Source organism: Podarcis tiliguerta, assembly GCF_965153285.1.
Source record: "Podarcis tiliguerta genome assembly, chromosome: 10".
NCBI lineage: Eukaryota > Metazoa > Chordata > Lepidosauria > Squamata > Lacertidae > Podarcis > Podarcis tiliguerta.
Genome location: NC_139543.1, coordinates 21,773,545 through 21,789,811, shown reverse-complemented (window position 1 = coordinate 21,789,811; position 16,267 = coordinate 21,773,545). Strand labels below are relative to the sequence as shown.

At 42.1% G+C, this 16,267-nt stretch overlaps 1 protein-coding gene across 1 annotated transcript in view; it reads right to left on the bottom strand.

The window, feature by feature from the left end:
* TFEC (transcription factor EC) overlaps window positions 1-11,281 on the bottom strand; it is a 123,577-nt gene extending 112,296 nt beyond the window's left edge. Inside the window, exon 1 of the mRNA XM_083399991.1 lies at window positions 11,122-11,281. Within this exon, the coding sequence (XP_083256117.1) occupies window positions 11,122-11,127 (6 nt within the window). The 5' untranslated portion in view covers window positions 11,128-11,281. The remainder of the gene's footprint in view (window positions 1-11,121) is intronic.
* Window positions 11,282-16,267: the final 4,986 nt, after the last annotated feature.

Sequence of the window (16,267 nt, the reverse complement as noted above, 5' to 3'; positions counted from 1 at the left end):
GCAGGTTTGACCTGTAACTTCTACCTGTAACATCTGTAGGGGTGGAGGACCAGTTTTGATTATCCCCTATTGACAGCTGATTCAACCAATGGATCCCTGGAGGTGCTAGAGAAATTTCCTATGGGTATGTCTGGCATTCCTGCTAGAGTTCTGGTCACTGCCTGGAATGTCGGGTGAGCCAGCAATATCACTCCCAAGTGTCCTTGGCCCAGACTCAGACTCATTTCAGCATCTATTTACTCAGAGGAGCTAAGGGCAATGAAGCAACAGGTCAAACAAGCTGAAGAGCAAGTGTTAGAAGACAAATGCAATCAAACATAGATAAGACCCATTGGAAGGAGCTCCCATTGATCGCAGTGGAATTACTTCCTTGTAAGTAGCCGCAGGAATCAAACTACGTGAAATACAGTTCCTTCAGTTGAACATTAGACAAGGATGTTGAAACTCCTCCTATCCTGCTTTTGCCATTTCCTTAACTGGGGGATACATTTAAAATGGTTTGGGAGGGGGAGACAATTGTGGGGAGGGAGCAAAAAGGCAAACTTAATTCTCTAATGGCATAATTCTCTAATAACATAGGAGAGACATCTAGTGGTTAAAGATAAATATGTGAAATACAAGACAATAATGTGGACTATTGCCTATGAAAGCTCATATAGTAAACCATGAATGTTTCTTAAGAGCTCACAGCACTTCCTGAAGCCTTAGAGTACAGTCTGAGAATCTTAAGAACTGAAAGGAGCAATGCTGACATAGGAAGTAGGCATCCAGGGATGACTTTCCTCACATGCCTTGCTCCTCATCACATCTACACTGGTTTACACGTGGAGAAAATTGAAAAAGGGGAACTGGTGGCAAGGGACAGCTTAGATGCCTGTGTAGGCCATATTGTAGGCCTCTAAGAGCCACCTGCAGCCCTCAGGTCACAATTTGCCCACACAAATGGACTAGATGATTCTACTCAGCTTCCTATGTTTCTAAAAACAAAAATTTCTTATAGAGGCCCATCCAGAAATTGCATAGTGGTGAAGGGGGGCGGGGCAGGGAGAAGAGGCAAAGTCAGCAGATAAGCCAAGCATCAAATAGACAAAAAGTGAACCAAAAAAATAATAAGGGGGTCAATATTGTTGATCCAGTGTTGATGGAGGAGTTTCAGTTGATGTAGCTGAAGGACGTGGCAAGTTCTTGGATTGGGTTTGTGTGACTGCATGTGCCCCTCTTGGTGGCAGAGGGGCAGGGAGACGTTATGGGGCAGGAGCTTACAAATGCCTCATTATAAGAGCAAGTGGTTCCCACCATCTCAAGGAGGAAAAGACGAGGCCATTTCTAAAGATGGCTTCCCAGGACTTAGAAAATGTAAACAGCTATAGGCCTATGGCAAATGTTCCTTTCTTGAGCAAGACTCTGGAGCAGATGGATGCTACACACATCCTTGTGGAGAGAGAGGGGTGGGACTGTAACCCCATTGATTTTTTTGGACCTTCCATGAACTTTTGATGCCATCAATCACGGTGTCCTTCAAGGATGGCTGTCTGAGGTAAGGGCTGGTGGCAGCACATTGTGATGGTTTTGCTCCTACCTGGTCTGTCAGACGCAGAAAGTGGTGCTGGGCGGGGGGGGGGGGTGTATGTTTAGCCATGTGGAGCTTGTATTATGGATTTCCACAGGGCTTGATCCTATCTCCCACACTTCTTAATAGGAAACCACTGAGGGAGGGAGCTGGAGTTTTGGAGTATGTTATCTTCAACACAGAGATGGCACACTATTTCTCTCCATCAAGTGTGGCAGTGGGTGTGCTGGACTGGACAGGTCCCTGGCTGTGGTAAAGGATAGATGAGACTTAATCCCAACAAGACAGAGATGATGTGCGTATCTACCAGTTCTGGAAGGGGTTGCAATTCCTCTGAAGGATTAGATTCACAGCTTAAGCTACTGCAGTTAGCAGCAAATAGTGATCTCTGTGCTACATTTCACCAGCATAGGCTGGTGGCCCTGGCATTAACAATCTGCTTTATTATTTATTTGATTTATATACCACCCTTCATCAAAAGATCTCAGGGTGCTTCACAAGATAAATCTATGCTCTAGTAAACTCCCATTTAGGTTACTGCAATGTTACAGCAGTTCACAGGACTGTGCCTGCAGGTGGACCAGAAATTTCAGGTGGCCCAGAATTCCCCAGTGAGATTCCTAACAGGAATCAGCCATTCTGAACACATTATGGTGGTCCTTGCTGAACAAGCTTGCATTGGTTTTCAGCAGTTTTCTGGACCCCAATTCAAGCTATAAAACCTGTGAACCGCAGCATGTGAAGGAAAATTTCTTCGGCTTCTGGGCCAGAGCTCCCCACCCCTGCACTCAATTTTTGTTGTCTTATATTGCCTAGGTCAGTATAAATTGTGATGACACCACCACAATACAGAACTTCAACAACATATGGTGGCTAAGTAAACCTCCAGTTTTTGCTGCGTGGCTAGTACTACAAACAAACAAACAGAAGTGGTCAGTCCCAAACAGTACACAACACACCACTCAAGCGAGTTGCATGTGGCTCCCTGGCCCTCATTATACAGGCCAAGCCAGGATACATGATCCTTTTGTTGTTGTTGTTGTTTAGTTGTTTAGTCGTGTCCGACTCTTCGTGACCCCATGGACCAGAGCACGCCAGGCACTCCTGTCTTCCACTGCCTCCCGCAGTTTGGTCAAACTCATGCTGGTAGCTTCAAGAACACTGTCCAACCATCTCGTCCTCTGTCGTCCCCTTCTCCTTGTGCCCTCCATCTTTCCCAACATCAGGGTCTTTTCCAGGGAGTCTTCTCTTCTCATGAGGCGGCCAAAGTATTGGAGCCTCAGCTTCAGGATCTGTCCTTCCAGTGAGCACTCAGGGCTGATTCCCTTCAGAATGGATAGGTTTGATCTTCTTGCAGTCCATGGGACTCTGAAGAGTCACCCCCAGCACCATAATTCAAAAGCATCAATTCTTCGGCGATCTTTAAATCACTTTTAACTGGTTGTAGGATACATGATCCTACAACCAGTTAAAAGTGATTTAAATCGATTTACAATCCTTCATGCATTTATTCAGAAGTAAGTCCCATTGAGCTCAATGGTGCTTACTCCCAGGAAAGTGGTATAGAATTGTAGCCTCAATTACTTTTTTATATATATAAAAAGAAATCAATATAAGGCATTCTGCCAAGAACCAGGACCTCTTACGCTCCCTTTCTATGGAATTTGCCACAGTTTTTTTTACTTAAAAAATCTGCTCCGACACATATTCTTGCTTCCTTGACTTCTTGCAATTGTAGTGGCATTACACTTAAGGGCTTCATTCTTTACTGTGGCAATTACAATCATTTTGTTTCATTTATAATCCCCTTTTAGAGTAAATGAACATAAAGACATAGATGGATTTTAAATGACTGTCTCTGTCACATACATTTGTAGAGGACACTAAATCTCCCGAGAGTTAGATTTGTGTTAATTAAATCTACAAAAAAAGAGAGAGAGAGAGAGAGAGAAGACTCCATAAGGTCCAAAGCATGCTTAATGAATTAACACGGAAGCCCTGTTGAGCAAGCCTTTTAAACTATAGTGAAACAAATCAACTCACACTTTATTACTACCCACTTAACAAATTAAATCTGTCACTTTATATCATAGTAAACCAGGGTTTTTCATAAATGCTAATTAAAGCCATTAAAAATGGAAATCTCCCATGCAGCTTATGCAAAGCATGCCTATTGATGCAAAGAGATAGGTCCTGTTTGTTCTTCTGAATGAAAACTAGAACTTCAACTCTGACAAGCTAGACTGCGGTGGGAGGGACAAGCATACGAGCCTAAATAAAACAGATACAGATTTATTTATTTTAAAAAAAGAATTTGGCAGGGATTTAACTTGAATGGCTTGGAATCATCCTTTAAATGTGCTGTGATTTATCTGTTTTAACTAGCACTGCAGCATCTTACACTTACATACACACACACAAACAACTAGTAAGCCAGTAGCTAGAAGCTGGAAACACATATATGCAATGGGTTGCTTTTACCAGCTCAAGTAGCACTTTTTGTTCCCATTTTGCAGAGGAAAATGCCTAGGTTTTACTGGCTCTCAGCCAATGCCCCTTCCAATTAGAAATGGACAGTTCTGGCAGACTGGCCTATCTGTGTGCCTCGTTTCACAAGCGATGGAGAGAAACGTTGGGTGATAACCAACTAAGTCATACTCAGAGCAGATCCCTGGAATCACGTAATTTAAATCCATTGATTTCAGTGCGTCTACTCTGATGACTAACCATCAGCTGTCATGTGCTAGTGTCTCTACACCCTTCTGCTTTGACTTGCAGATGGCAGGCAGAGCCACAGTGCCCAGCTGGAAATTTGGCAGAAATTTGGAAATTTTGGCCTCCTTTCCGCAATGACTTATTTCAATGTACAATCTAAATGCAGTTTGTTGCAGTTAGATGTTTGGAGAAGAGTTTGGATTTGATATCCCGCCTTTCACTCCTCTTCAGGAGTCTCAAAGTGGCTAACATTCTCCTTTCCCTTCCTCCCCTACAAAAAACACTCTGTGAGGTGAGTGGGACTGAGAGACTTCAGAGAAGTGTGGCTAGCCCAAGGTCACCCAGCAGCTGCATGTGGAGGAGCGGAGACGTGAACCCAGTTCCCCAGATTACGGGACTACCACTCTTAACCACTACACCACATTGACTCTCTTATATGTGGCAGGGAGCAGTAGCCAAGCTCAGCTTCAAGCCATACAGGACCAGAATGATCCATGGTTTGCTGCACTTATTCTTTACATAATTTGAAATACAGCTAAAATATTTTACCTGTACAATGGTACCTCAGTTTATGAACTTAATCCGTTCCTGAAGTCTGTTCTTAACCCAAATCAATTCTTAAACTGAGGCGTGCTTTCCCTAATGAGGCCTCCTGCCGTTGGTGCCCTTCCACTGTTCAGCTTCCGTTTGTAGATCAAGGTAAAGTTTGCAATCAAGAGTACTACTTCCAGTTTTGCAGAGTTCATAAACCAAATAGTTCATAAACAGGACTGTTCGTAAACCGAGGTACCACTGTACATTAAAAAAAAAAAGTGTGAAGCTACTCTTGGAACTGCTAGCTGATATTTTACACCAGTCAACACCAACAACCCCATATACCTGACACCAGTGACACATATCACAACAGACACCAAATTTTTCAGAGACAGTTTGAAACCAGCACTGTCTCTCCCCAGCAGCAAACTAATTTCTTTATTGGGCAAGGAAACTGTTAAGTTGTGGGTGAACATATCAGACGACACAGCGATTCTTCAAACAGCTCTTGTTTATTCACAGACCCAGAACAGAACTGAACTGGAGGGTTAAGCCAGCCTGCTTATATAGAGCTCCACTACAATGCAACAGCAACAACTTTCTGTAACTATCCAATCACTGAATGTCACTTTCAATTCCTTATTTGCATATGTGGACCTGAGTGAAAACTATCTACAGTATCCCCCTGCTGGCTCAGGGTGAGAACTTCAGTACATAACAGAAACCATGGGAAGTTTGACTCTATTGGGGACAAGATTATTTTCCCTGTTCCATTCCTCCTCTCCACTCTGGCTACATGTGACCAGATTTACAGAAGATGGTCCTCTGTTCAAAGGGATGTCTGGTCTAGGTTGGTGGTGTAGGACAGGGGTGCAGTAGGTGCAGGCTGCCCTGGGTGTTATCACTGCGGGGGGTGACTGTGGGGTCTGACCTGCAGCACGCCCGAACCACATATCTCTCCTGGGGAGTGGCGCAGTGGCTGGGGGAACTGCAAGCTCCGTGCTGCCCAAAACAGTAACATGGGACTTGTGGACTTCGTGGAGGTTCCATGCAGCTTGCCTGCCCCAGGTGCAGGGCATTTGTGCTGCCCCAGGCCCCCAAGCAGCTAGCTATGCCACCAGCCTAGGTCTGGTTTGAAGACAGAGACAGGAAGCAGACACCTTGAAGTTGCCTGTTAAAATTGATCTCTGGACAACAGACTCAAGACAGTTCACTTGGCCTTCTCCTACTCTGGTGAGATTGTCTTTCCATGTAAATTATCCTAACTATTTCTCAAGTTGCAGTCATTCATATAAATTAGCATAAGCACGTTTCATGCAAATCTGTGTCTTCTGTGGAGAGAGTTATGCTTACTCTTTTTTGGGCAATGCGTAAGAGGCCCTCTAGTTGCTTTCCACTCCACCTGCATTCCTGTTGCATTGTTCCACTTTCAGAACAAGCCCAGGTAATTCAGAGCCCCAAAATACAAGTAGAAATTTGGAGGAGGTTTGGAAGAATGCCTTCTCTGAATGTCATACATCCAGAATCTCCAAGTGTCTCTATTTAACAGGGACAGTCCCAGATTTACAGAAGCCATCCCGGTTTCTGATTTGATCCCAGAATGTCCCACTTTTCCTTAGGACGCCCTGATTTTCATCAGAGAAATATTGGAGGGTATGGAGTTATGTGATCCCTAAGCCAAGGAGATAACTAACTACGCAACCTTTATAGGCAGCCCTGTATAGAGAAGTTTTTAAATTATTTGTTGTGTTTTATTATGTTTTTATATATGTTGGAAGCCACCCAACATCATCAGCAACATCATCATTGAATAAGACACCCCTCTTTTCACCGGAGAAATGTTGGAGGGTATGTACGTCAATGTTGTGTATGGATGCAGTACTGTATAATGGTTCATATACTGTATAGAAGGGGTTGGCAATGTGGTGTCTTCCAGATATTGTTGGACTACATCTCCCATCATCCCTGACCACTGGCTATGCCAGCTGGGGTTGATGGGACTTGTAGTCCAGCAACATCTGGAGAACACAGAATTGGCTACCCCAAGTATATAGGCTTGGTAAAACCCGTTCACAACATAAATACAAACGAGTAGATGTTCTGTTTTCTCACTCACTCCAACAGGCTTAGTTTGGATTAAACATAGGAAAAAACTGGAAACAAACGCAAGTCTATACAAGCCATACTTCACTGGATGCCAACACATTAACATTTTGGCCAGGGAAAGAGCTCACTCACAGCCCATTTCCCCCCTTAAGAAACCAATTTTCCTCCAGCTGAGTGCAAACAAAGATCTCTTTCATCTTCAGTAATTAGCATGGAATGAAATGGAGAAAATACATGAAAAGCCCAGTCATATCCATGTTTGTTCAGATGTCCTGCAGATTTCAATAGGATTCGGTTTCAAGGCACAGTCATTGCTATCACATGAGAGGGAGAGCACAGCTGCATGCTGTGGTCATGTCAGCCCTGCTCTCTTCCCCCCATCAATGCATCGGAAGCCATGTCTGCAGAGGTGATCTGGTTGGTACTGCATTGCATCCCCAGGATGTGGAACCTTGGACATCCATCTGGGTCAATTGTCTAATTCCTGGACTCCACTTCTAATTCCTAGGTGTCATACACTGAATATGGCATAAATTAAGCTATATTAAATATATAAGCCATGTTTAAATGTAAGTTAGGCTGGCTTCCTGATGACGTCATCGCCTGGAGAGATGGACTCTTAAAAGAGCACAAAGGGAAGGGGTGATGATCTATTGAAAATGACATCAGCAAAGCTAAGACTGTGCCAGCCGGAAAATGGGTGAAGCCCCTCCCTGTGGTCTGAGTTACACAGAAGAACAAAGGCCAGTAATAGAGTTTTCCATATTTAAGAAAGATAGGATACAAGGGTTTGGAGAACAAATATCACAACTGGAGAGAGACCTGTTGGAATGTAATGTAAAAGTGCTGTCTAAAATGTATAAAATATTATTGGAATGGGGGGAAAGGATGGGCAAGTAAAATCTTCAATGATACATTGGGCAATAGATATTGGTTATAATATAGGCATGGAAGCATGGGAATGATTGTGGAATATGGATATAAAATTTACACCATGTTGTGGTTTAAGAGAAAATTACAGTGGTACCTCGGGTTACAGACGCTTCAGGTTACAGACTCCGCTAACCCAGAAATAGTACCTCGGGTTAAGGACTGTGCTTCAGATTGAGAACAGAAATCATCTGGCGACAGCACAGCGGCAGTGGGAGGCTCCATTAGCTAAAGTGGTGCCTCAGGTTAAGAACAGTTTCAGGTTAACAACGGACCTCCAGAACGAAATAAGTTCTTAACCCGAGGTACCACTGTGTATGAAAATGATATAGCAATGGTATCTAACACTGAGTAAACTGGAAAAAAGATGTATGAATCTAAATCAAACAAGTGTTGGAAATGTAAAAAGAAGGTTATTTTTAGTGGTATTGTAGTAAGGTTAAGGCTTACTGGGAAATGATATATAATGAAATGAAAAGGATGTTTAAAGTAACGTTCGTAAAAAAAAACCCCAGAAGCTTTTCCCTTTGGGAATTATAGGGACAGAACTACCTAAAATGTATAGAAACTAATTCATGTGTGCTACTACAGTGGCAAGTATGTTACTTGCCCAAAAATGGAAAGAAGAAGAATTCCCAGCAAAGGAAGAATGGATACAGAAACTTATAGAATATGCAGAAATGGCAAAACTTACTGGAAGAATAAGAAATCAAGATAAACTTTTTATAAAAGAATGGAAATTGTTTATTAAATATTTAGAGATTAGCTGCAAACGGATAAAAACATTGGCAGCATTATTGTAATAACCTTCAGTTTAATAAGAGTATATATTTAAAGAAGATGTATAAATGAACAAATTAAGTTAAATTGGATATGCAGAAAATATACTATAAAAAAATTAAGGAACCACAGAAAGTAGGGGAACGAAGTAAAGTTCTGAAAAGTCAAAATGGTTGTAAAATCAGTGAAATGCATAAATCTGAAAAGTAATATATATATATATATATATATATATATATATATATGCTTTCGTAGATTTTCACGGGTACAGGAATGCAGGTTTTGGTGTCCTCGGGTGTCTTCCCGTGTAAAAGTTGGGGTGTCTAGGCGACGTTTCGACGAGGTCTCACTCGTCATCTCCAGCCTGAAGATGACGAGTGAGACCTCGTCGAAACGTCGCCTAGACACCCCAACTTTTACACGGGAAGACACCCGAGGACACCAAAACCTGCATATATATATATATATATATAATTTTAAAGTAGTAGAGTTTTCAGGATTGTGGTTTTGCCTGATATAAGAGGAAAACTAGTGGCATTTTACTAGCGGTTTGCAAGCTGGAGAACGAGCAATGTGGGATGGCAGTTTGAATCCAAAGTGGCAGCCATACAAGAAATAGGACCCCCTTGTAGTGTAGTGCTGCAAACCCCTCTAATGTAGACTCAGGTTGTATATATGTGTAAATAAACCCTATATCATAAAGACACCACAGTCTCCGCTGTGCCCCATTTCCAAAGGCGCCTTTGCAAAGGGCCTAGAACCCACGGAATTTCGCACTGCTTTAAGATTGGGGTGGCATGCAACAGTATGGTAAAAAGATAGAGCTCGCAACTTTTTACAACTAAAAATATCCAAGTGACATTTAAAAACCAGGAAGTATGTCGAGATGCGAAATTGAATGAAGCAGATTTCAACATTCTCATGCTGCATTGTTAAAATAACAGATCAATCATTGCTGATAACAAAGCTCCTAGCAGTGAATCATTCAAACGACATTATGCACATCCAAATGCTATATTAAACCTCTAATGTTCTTAGTCAAGCAAAATAGCACTTTACGTCTTAAGCAGCTCACCTAAACTGAGCATCTATGAGATTATTATAGGGCTGCTTCAAACAGGTTCAATTTATGACTGCAACCATCAATTTGTGACTTAGATGTATGGATGTGTGCTTTCACGGATAACACAGCAGTGGGAAACTTAAAAACATAACCTCGTTTAATACTAGGATACCCTGACACCAAAGTCAAAGGACTGACTTTAAGATCAGTGAGAAATTTCTGAGCCTTGGACAGAAATATTACTTCCTCAATTAAGCCAGTAGCTCTGTCTCGAAACCTAAACTGGCCAACTGTCAGTCACCAAAATATTTTGTGTGGTTTTTCCACCATTTGCTCTGGCACTGAGTCACTATATCTTCCTAGTCTCTCAGCAATCTACAAACATCTTAAGTCACTTAAATACCCGAGCTCTAATGCTGTTGCATTCAACTCTTGAAAATGCTTTTACAAGTCATAGAATCGTAGAGTTGGAAGGGGTCCTGGCGGTCATCTAGTCCAACCCCCTGCAATGCAGGAATTTCAGCTGAATCATCCATGGCATGGCCATCCAACCTCTGCTTATAAACATCCAAGAAAGGAGAGTCCACAACCTCCCAGGGGAGACTGTTCCACCATCGAACAGCTCTTAACGTCAGGAAGTTTTTCTGTAGGTTTATCCAGAATCTCCTTTCTTGTAAGTAGAAGCCATTGGTTTGAGTCCTACCCTCCAGAACAGGAGAAAACAAGCTTGTTCCCTCTTCCATGAGACAGCCCTAAAGATATTTGAAGATGGCTATCATATCTCCTCTCAGTCTCCGCTTTTCCAGGCTAAACATAGCCAGCTCTTTCAAGCACTCTTTGTAAGGCTTGGTTTCCAGACCTTTGATCATCTTGGTTGCCTTCCTCTTCATGCGTTCCAGCTTGTCAACATCCTTCTTAAATTGTGGTGCCCAGAATTCAACAGAGTATTCCAGGTGTGATCTGACCATGAGTGATTTATATGCCACCCATCTGACTGGGTTGCCCCAGCCACTCTGGTCAGCTTCCAACAAATTATAAAACCACAGTGAAACATTTAACATCAAAAACTTCCCCATACAGGGCTGACTTCAGATGTCTTCTAAAAATCCGATAGTTGTTTATTTCATTGACATCTGGCGGGAGGGCGTTCCACATTGTCAACAGACAATGATGGGTTTAAAAAATATTTAACAAGGTTTGGATTTGGAGTATGTAATAGCAGATGAAGAGAAGTGGTCATGTTCACAATGTTACGTGTTCCTCAAGTGATAAGAAGTTACAGAAGCAGCCCTTGCCCAAGTCTGGCTTTCTTTGAAAAAGAGATCGTTTCATGGTATCTGGGTTTATTCACAAATATACAAGTTGAACATACCTCCCTAGAAAACTGGTTAACAATTAAATATAATATTCTAATTAAACTTACCTGCATAATAATGTCTCCTGCATCCGACTGGAAAAAGGTACTTTCTCTGCTTTAGACACATTGTACATTGCTCAGATTTAAGTGGACAAGGGAAGTTAAGCTCTATCACCCGGAGTGCCACTTCCCCTTTCCAACGTCATGCTAATTTCTCGGGCAGGGTTGAACTAAAATATCAACAAAGAATGACTAATCCAGCAGTGTCACAGGGCTAATTGATTATATCAACATTTATCTCCGCTGAGGCCATCTCCATACTCTGCTCCCTTGAAAAAGGGACATTCTGTGGATATCAATCAATATTTCTTCATTGCACAGCAAGAAATTGCGTTGCAACGTATCAAGGACGCCCAAACAAGAATATAGTTTGCTTATATATCAAATGCACATTAAGAGCACCAGGCCGTGCATGTCTACTCAGAAGTAGGTCCCCCTGAGTTCAATAGAGCTTACTCCCAGGTCCGTGGGAGCAGGATTGCTGCCTAAAGAGTTGAGCAGCTCTACAGTATATTAGCTCATTTTTCAGTATTTGTGATCAAGTCTTAGCTGCACTCACTGCAAAGACTGCTAGTTTATATGTCACCATCTTGCTAGTGACAGGACAAATAAAAAAATCTTTTCTGCCACCCCCCTGGAATCTATACTGAGGAGGAGGATTGTATGATAATATAATAATAATAATAAATTTTATTTATATCCCGCCCTCCCCAGCCAAAGCCAGGCTCAGAGCAGCTAACGACAATAAAATGATACAACATTCTAAAATCATTTCATTATAAAATCAGCACCAATGGCTGAATTTGCCCCAATACCTCTCCATTAGGACTGGCCCTAACATTACGCAGAGCAAGGCAACTGCCTCTTGCAGAAGATGCTGCAGGGGATGTGGAGGGCAGCAGCCTCCCATTAGTCCTTCCAAATCTCCCAAGCCTACCTGCCCTGCACCCGCTAAGCAAGCCTTCTGCCCCTAAGTGTAGTGGTGGGGGGGACACTGTCCCATCCCCAGTGCTGATGTAATGTTCAGCTACCATTCCAATTGGATTCTATACTTGGAGTGGGAGGGTGTCATAATATCCTTTGCCTCAAGCAGCAAAGTATCTTTAACCCATCCTTGCTGTCCATGCCAGTGGGAGCAGGAATTTCAAGATCAGGAAAGTCCACATCCTCACAAACGGGAGTTGTGGTCCAAGTCTGTAAAGAAAGCAGCAGAAAAAACTACCTGCCTTTTTTTTTTTTTAAAGGCACACACTTCACACACTTCCAGTCTGGCAGTGTTTTAACACCAAGCCAAACTTCTTTTTCTTCTAGAAGAGAGGGAAAGTTGATTGCATCAAGCACTTGTCCACATGAGGTTTCAAAAGCATGCTGAAATCAGTGTGCTATTCCAACGTGATATTTGATACTCTGCCTGTTCTACACATCTGGTTCTCTTTCTACCTATAAATCTTCAGACAGACCAAAAATATGTTATCTTTGAAACAACAGCTATTCCAAGGAGTGTTTGGACACTGCATTTCAGCACGGGAATATATTTAGAGCAGAGCAGCTACATCTGGCCCACTCATTGATTTGCTACACTGTTATACCTAATATATAAATATCCATTTGTTTTATATCTATAAAAGTCTTTTGCTTCAGCAACAAAAATGCTTGTTCAATAGTCACGTGCCAATAGCATTCATATTCTTATTATATGTCAACTGTGGAAAACCTTTGGGCCACCAGACTACAACTCCCATCATCCCAGGCCATTGGTCATGCTTGTTCAGCAGCATCTAGCAGGCCAAAGGTTCCCCAATCCTGTTGTAAAAGAGCAGATAATCTCAACCAATGCTCTTGAAGTAATTCTTGTTCTTTTGGAGGGGTCATAAATATCCTTGGTTGTAACACAGAGCAAGGGCACAATCCTAAGCATACTGGAAGTAAGCAGCTCTGAATTCAGTTGGAGTTACTTCTGAGTAGACATGGTTAGACTTGTAGCATAAACCTCTCATATCTCCCTCACACTGCCCTGAACACAGTCTGAATGATGTTTCACACCAATTCTTGATGAGTTCAGTACCAATTCAACTAGATTTGTTACTTCGGCTTTAGGCAATTCTGAACTGTTTCTGTCAATCCATTTGAATTATTTTGTGATGGTCTATAACATCTAGGAAGGGAATAGGAAATCCTTTCTTCAATAGACATTTACAATGCAAGTATCCAGGGATACTTTCATTCATATATACTTGGACTCTGCTTCCCCAAACCATTGACTTCTAGATTGCCATAGAGGAAAGCCCTCCTGATTCAAAGGCCTATCTAGTCTATTGTCAGCCCATTCCAAGGATGGCAAACCTGCAGCCTTCCAGATGTTGACACTGCAAAGCATTGTTAATTGGTTGTTTCCATACATTTGTTTCTTACTAGATTTCTACGTTAATCTGAAGCACAGATTAATCTACTGACTCCTCATAAGGCAAGATGGCCGTCACCATGCATATTAAAGTTCCGAAGTGAAATGTTGACTGTAGAAGTCCTGTCTTAATACTCAGTTTGCTTTTCCCTAGTTCTGGTCAGAAAGTCCCAAAGACCGGGATAAATGCCAGCTGTTAGCAGCTGAGTCACAGTGTCATCTGACTATTAAAAATGATTTGGATTTTTGTTCAGTTTGCAGGGATTCATCCCCCACGAGCACAGTGTTTGGGGAGTGAGGACTTTTGGGATTTTTGGTCACATTTTTGTCACATTCTTATGTTCAGGAATAAATATTGCAACATGTTTGCATTGCAAGTTTTTCCTAAAAAAAAAAAAAGCTGATTCATTAAAGTGCACTCTTAAGCAGACATGTTTATTACAAACATTTAGAAGGGTCTCTCCCCCCCCAAAAAAATATTAAAGCACACAAAACATTAACCAAATAAACAGTTCTATTGGCAAATGGTTCAAGCAGATCCATAGCAGGTTCCTAATTTTCCCTGTCATCTTTGCCAATTCTACATACGGTGGTACCTCAGGTTAAGAACTTAATTCATTCTGGAGGTCCATTCTTAACCTGAAACTGTTCTTAACCTGAAGCACCGCTTTAGCTAATGGAGCCTCCCGCTGCCGCCATGCCACCGTTGCATGATTTCTGTTCTCATCCTAAAGCAAAGTTCTTAACCCGAGGTACTATTTCTGGGTTAGCGGAGTCTAACCTGAAGCGTCTGTAACCTGAAGCATCTGTAACCCGAGGTACCACTGTATTCAAATAACTTCGCCTGCCATTCCAATTTAGCTGGTATTTTATCTCCCTTCCACCATTTAGCTATTAACATTCTCGCCGCAGTAGTTGCATATATAAATATCTTTCTTAATTCTTTCGGTATATCTGCAGCAATAATACCTAACAAGAAGGCTTCCGGCTTTTTAATGAAAGTTAATTTGAACATTTTTTAAAGTTCCTTATCAATAATTTCCCAAACGTTTTTAATCTGTTTACATTTCCACCACATGTGAAACATTGTTCCCTCTGATTCTTTACATCTCCAGCAAAGATTCGAGCTGGTTTTATACATTTCTGCCAGCTTGCTTGGTATAATGTACCATCAGTCTACATATATTTTTCTTTGAAAGCATAGCAAGCCATAAATTTTAAGTCATGTCTCCAAAGCTTTTCCCAAGGTGCCATCTGAATATTATAACTGAAGTCTTTAGACCACTGAATCATCACAGATTTAACATCCTCCTCTAGCACTTCCCAATAACACATTATTAATATTACAAGCAAAACAATTTCTCCATCTACGTTCTGAAAATCATTCCTTAACGCTTCCTTAATGTTATAAACCATGAGTGCAGATCTGCTCCAAAACAATTCTCCATATCCAGGATCCATATGGGCTATCATACCCCTGCTGTGGCTCTTCCAACTCCCTTCTTCCGACTGACCCCCCCAAAGCTGTTTGGGAAGGTCAGATATCCCTTTGGAGAAGTGTTCAACGTGGCAAATGGAGATGCCACCAAAAATTGTCACTGCTTGCTCCATTGTGTGCATACAGCAGTGCTTTCTACTCACCCAACAGGGCATGGACTACAGCAACTAGTTGTCATGGTCCAGGGCATGGGCAGCAAGAGTCCAGGACCAAGGTATGGAAACAGATCCAACAGAGATCAGGGCCCAGAGGCAGCCAGGAACAGGCCACAGCATGGCATAAAACTATGCTGCTGTGGAAAAGAAATGGTGAAATGCAGAAATCGAGGGTGAAATGTAGACCTTATATAGCTTGCCTCCAGGTGCAGTGCATCACATCATCTGACCACGCCTGCCAGCCTGCACCTGCTTCCCCCAAGGCCAGCACAGCAAGGGCCTGGTTCTTGCAAACTCTCACAGTGCTCGGGGCCTGGCTCCTGCAAACACTCGCGGTGCTCATTACACTAGTATTGCCCCTTTACAGCAGCCTTTCTCAACTGTGGGTCCCCAGATGTTGCTGAACTACAACTCTCATCACCCCTAGCTAGCAAGGTCAGAGCTCGGAAATTATGGAAATTGTAGTCCAACAACATCTGGGGACCCACAGGTTGAGAACCGCTGCTTTACTGTATTTAGATTTTATACAGTAGTTTACACAACCAGTAATGGGAAAACTGTGGCTCTGCAGCTGTTGCTACACTACCAATCCCATCATGGGAATTTAACAATATCTGGAAGGTCAAAAGATGACTGTTTCTGCTGTAAATCCTGCATTTGGGTATGAGTGCTGTGAGCTGTAAGATGTGATGGGTATGTGTATCATTTATCATAACAGAGCCTCCTCATTATCCAGGAATAAACAAAGGGGAGTGTATATGGACCAACCTCAAAAATCAAAGCAACAAAGAAATTGTGAGGTAAAATATGTAAAGAAAAAACAGACCAAAACTTCTCAACTAAGGGCAGATCCACAAGCATATATTTAAAACACATCCAATGCACATTTAAACACACAAATTCTACCAAAGAATCCTGAGAATCATAGTTTTGTGGTACTGGGAATTGCAGGTCTGTGAGGGGGGAAATGACATTTCCCAGAATTCTTTGGGTGCAGTCAAGTGCACTGAATGGGTGTTGAGTGCACTTTAAATGTATGGTGTGGTGCTTCCCCAAATACAACTAATTATATAACTACAAAACAAATACATTGGTACC